The following is a 5,000-nucleotide window of genomic DNA, read 5'->3' as shown; positions in this document are numbered from 1 at the left end:
AGGTAAAGGAAACGCCGTCAGAATCTTAATACCTGACTTCAAGTCTGACGTCACACAGACGGAGGCAGAGGTCGTTCAGAGGTGCATGGCTCGTTTATGAATATTCAGAACGCTGGATGAACAGTGAACTCCTGTTTCTACATTTACACGCCAAGAATGTCCCTAAAACTATCTTTTTGAAATAAGTAGATTCAATAACGGTAGGTACAGATTTTCCTGCGGCTAGTAAAAAAGTTCTAAGCTAAGTTTTATTACACGGGATATGAGAAACTGAATCTCCCTGGACTGGATGGGAGACGCTGACGTAGCGCTCGATTATTTCACCTTTGTGTCGTGTACCTGTTTGGGAGGCGTGTCTGCTGTGTGATTGACAGGGGCGGAGCTGCTGTCCCAGGTGGGCTCGGACTCCGAGTGACGCAGACCGGCCCTTTTCTTCTTCATGAGGTCGGCGTCCCTGTTGTAGGAAAAGCCCAGTTTCTGGTGCGGTGGCGAGGACAAGGGGGAGGACGTGGCCCCTCTCCTGGTGGGGGACGGCGGTTCTGCGTTTCCCTCTTTCCTGTCCTCTCCCGCCTCCTTCTGCTGTCTCTCTTTCTCCATCTCTCGCTCCACTCGCTGTGGTAACTCGCTGATGTCTAATGTGTTCGCTTTGAGCAGCTGCCCTCTGTCCTCGGAGCCGGGCGGCGCCATGCGGGTCGAGTCCGTGGCCGAGACCGCTAGTACTGTGCGCGGTGACGGGACCGGAGCTGAGGACAGCGAGTGCCCTGCTGTTGGCAAGCTGGACGAAACAGCTCCCGCGTCCGCCTTCCGACTCGCCGTTTCCGTGGCCTCTTCCTCTGCGGCTTTAGTGCCGTTAGACTCTCCGTCTCCGGCCGGCTCACCGGTGGCCTGGCGGTGCTGCACATCGTTGATCTCAGCGTAGAACTTGTCCTGGCCTATGGAGGCGTTGGTGTCGGTTTCAAAGTCGCCCACTTTGTATGTGCTGCGGTTGCTGTTGGCCTCGATCTGCACCACGTTGAGCTCCTCACCGGAGAAGTGGGCGCGGATCTGGTACAGGTAGGTCATCACCGTCAGCTTGTCGGGGATGGCCAGCAGCACCATGTCGGACGGCTCCAGGAGCCGGGAGATGCCCAGACTCGCAAAGACATCGTACGCCTGACGAAGAAGAAGAAAAGAAGAAGAAGAAGACACAAACATGACTTGTAATTACAGATTCACAACATCATGTCACAACCAGCGCCTGAACGGGGTTCAACTGTCTCAAACACATTTTAGGTGACACCAGTTGGGGAGAAGTCTTCCTCTCTTTGTACTCGGTGCATGTTGCATTGCACACGCGTGTGCAGTTGTTCATGTGTGTGGAGAGACACCTTTGGCATGACTGCTGACAGGTCATGTCAGGGATGGTTGTCCCCGATAAGAGGCAGATACCCCAAGACAGAGCGCTTAATCCCAAACTCTGTGTGTGTGTGTGTGTGTGTGTGTGTGTGTGCTTATCGCTCCCCCACATCAACCTGCCCACGCTCTCCGTCACGCGTGTAATTGGTCTGATTAGAGTTTGATGAGAAAATAGTTTGATTATCAAGCGACACACGAAACCCAATCCCCCATCGGCAGATAGACTGAGACACAGAGAGGAGGGATGGAAACATTATCGCAGCCAATGACAGGTAAATAAATAGATTAACGGCACGCGCACACACACACACACACACACACACACACACACACACACACACACACACACACACACACACACACACACACACACACACACACACACACACACACACACACACACACACACACACACACACACACACACACACACACACACACACTCCCCCCTCCCGTCCGTCTCTCCCAGGTATCGCAGCTTGTATCTGGCTGCTTGATAGTGTTGATCAAATTCAAACCTGTTGCGGCGCTCGTTTGTTTCACTGCCTCCGCAGATATCTACCGTCTGTCAATCTCTCTCTCTTAGTCTCCGTCTCCCTCACGACTTCCAAACTCTCCCTCCGTGTAGTGGAACTTTTATTTATCCCGCGGTTTGTTTGGAGGAGCCTCTGTTTGCTCTTTGTGGCCCCGTCCCGTCATATTGTAATTACGCAGAGAAGGAAGTCTGTTGAGAACGTTATGATTCATCCATGAGATGTAGGGAGGTTTTTTTGTTTTTTTAAAGCTTCTTTCTTAATTGACGGTCTCCAGTGTCATATATTTTCATTCCGCCATTTTAATTGAGTGTGTGAACTTTAAGGCGCCGAGTTATGTTTCAAAGATCTGGTTCGTACCATCTGCTCCAGATATTTTCTTTAAAATCGACCACTCGGTGCAGAGTGGATTGCTGAGTGGTATTCATGGATGTATGTTCAACTGTACCTGTTTCTCTGACGGAGACGGAGGCCTGGTAACATGAGAACAAGGAGGTGAGAGCCTTCGACTGCGTAATATTTCTCCATTTACAATCAATTATGTCGTCTTTTGTTCGCAGAAATCTTTTTCACTCTCACCTCCTTTGTCCCGTCCTATTGATGGAGAGGGCGACAACGGCTGGAACAACAATACTCGCACAGGGAAACGAGGTGCGTGTGTGTGAGTGTGTGTGTGTGTGTGTGTACTTGCAAAGACAAGGCAGGAAGAAAGGAGGTGACGGCGGAGGGGAAAAAGAAAAAGGGAGAACAGAGGCGAGTTTGCCTTTACAGCCCCCCCCCCCCCGGTAGAAAGGAGAGTGTGAAAGAGAAGAGAAAGAGGGAAAAGAAAGAGAAAGAATATGGGGAATAAGAGGCCTGATTGGGTTTCTAACACGTATTCAGAGGAGCAAAGTGTGCTGGCATTGTTCCCCTCTCAGCCGGCCGGGCCCTGAAGAGAGCGACAAGGTCTCTGCTCAATGGGGAGAGAGGGAAAGAATGAGAGTGGGAGAAAGTGAGAGCTGCGTGAGGAGGGCGGAGGGAGGGTTTAGTTTCAGGGTCTTGACATGTGCGACAGTCTTTTTAAAATCAGTGTGGTGCTGTCTGTATATTCTTGTTCAATCTTCTCTCAGGCACTGAAGTCAGGAACGTTTCCCAGAACTCTTCCAGAGCGGCTGCATGTGAGAACGCAAAAGTTGCGGCAGACATTTTTTTCCCGGAACAACATCACTTAAGTTAATCCATTAATCGATTAGTGGTCGACTACTGTATGAAGATTAATCGGTTCAAGTAGTTAAAGGTAGAGGTAAAAACTCTCCTTCTTAAATGTGAATATATTCTGGTTTCATTAAGCGACAGATTAATAAATAGAGAATAATTGTTAGTTGCAGCCATAGTTTTTTTTTGGGGGGGGGGTAATGTTTTCTACAATCAGACATTTCCTGTAGCATGACTTTTTATACTTATCTTTAAAAATATTATAATCAATGATAATGATTTCCCTGATCCTCGGTCAATAACATCGGAAAGAAGCTTGTCAATAAACTTCATCTCCACTGACTCAACACTGATGGATCAGAGACACTCCTTGTTGTCCACTATGAATATTGTATATGTTGTAACAATGACAAAAAGCTTTTGGTTCCAGACTAAATACCTCCCCCCCAGGGGCTGCTGCTCCTCCCCTCCGCTCCACTCCCTCTCCCTGTGATTGACAGCTGTCTATCGCTGTCAATCATCTGTACCCCTCCCCTCAGGGCTGTGCTCGCGGTCGCTTGGGCCCGGTGCTCGGTGCTACGCTATCAGATGGCACGAAAAATGACTTCTCCTTGGCCTCATTACACACGCACACACACTCACACACACACACTCACACACACACACATACACACACACACTCACACACACACACACACTCACACACACACTCACTCACACACACACACATACATACACACACACACACACACTCACACACTCACTAACACACACACACACACACACACACACACACACACACACACACACACACACACACACACACACACACACACACACACACACACACACACACACACACACGCTTCACTCTCATCATGTACATTCCTCCAAACACCACATGTATGAAATCCTCCACACACACGATGATGGATCATTTCAGATCCTTTAACTGTTCTGAATATTCACTTCCTTCATATAATTTTTTCCTCTCTCTCACCCAAAATATTGATTGTCCTTATCTGTCATAATTCAGCAGCACAGTCTGAGCTCATTGCAATCACTGCTCACAGATATGGAATGTGAGGGGGGGGGCGGCATGTCTGGGAAAAAGCAAGAGATGCTTGTCGTTTCTATACATTTCCATTTCAATAAATCAAACACACGCTCCAGTTACTCTCCACGAAGCAGCGACACTGGACGACGGACTACGTCTCTTCAACTCTTATTTTACAATCCTCTTCCTTTGGTTTTCTTTATTCAGTTTCTCTCTGGCTCCTTGGCCTGTCACACGGTGATTTTCTCTCTCTCTCTGTCTTGTTGAATTCTTTTTGGGCAGGCAGCATCACAGCCCCCTCCTCCTGTTCAACACCCTCAGCGAGCTACACGACAGCCCATGATGCGTTACGCCTCTTTTCCCTGAACCTGAACTCACCAGCCCGGTTGTCGGTCCTTTACTCGTCTTTGCGTCTCTGTAATCGAATTAAAAACAAAATGGAGTGTGATTGGACTTTTCCCGCTTCACAATAACAGTCCACGCACATGCTCAGTGGACGTGGTCACGTAGTCTCAAGTAGAGACGGAGATCAAGAAAGTTTCTCGTTTCTGTTTTGAAAATGAAAAACTTGGTCGTACGGATGTAGCACGGTCATAAACATCTTCTGGCTCAGAGTCGCTCGTATATAAACGCAGGTTACTGAGGCCTGTCATATTTACCAGCGTCTCTCCTTGTGCTGCAAAGGAATCGCTCGCTTGACCACGTGTACACGAGCACCGGGTGTAGATGTGGACGGAGGAGCCGGTCGCAGCTGTTCACCTCCTATCACCTGCCACGGCACATTGCCATATTACTTATATCTCACATATTTCTTCAGGGCT

At 48.8% G+C, this 5,000-nt stretch overlaps 1 protein-coding gene across 5 annotated transcripts in view; it reads right to left on the bottom strand.

Moving 5' to 3' along the window:
• Positions 1 to 5,000, bottom strand: part of ehbp1 (EH domain binding protein 1) — a 125,622-nt gene that overhangs the window by 66,063 nt on the left and 54,559 nt on the right. For all 5 annotated transcript variants that reach the window (XM_035605032.2, XM_035605031.2, XM_035605034.2 and 2 more), the window contains one exon: positions 340 to 1,152. In XM_035605032.2, the coding sequence (XP_035460925.2) occupies positions 340 to 1,152 (813 nt within the window). The remainder of the gene's footprint in view (positions 1 to 339; positions 1,153 to 5,000) is intronic.

Source organism: Scophthalmus maximus, chromosome 10, assembly GCF_022379125.1.
Source record: "Scophthalmus maximus strain ysfricsl-2021 chromosome 10, ASM2237912v1, whole genome shotgun sequence".
Lineage (NCBI taxonomy): Eukaryota > Metazoa > Chordata > Actinopteri > Pleuronectiformes > Scophthalmidae > Scophthalmus > Scophthalmus maximus.
This window is presented reverse-complemented; position numbering and strand designations above follow the sequence as displayed.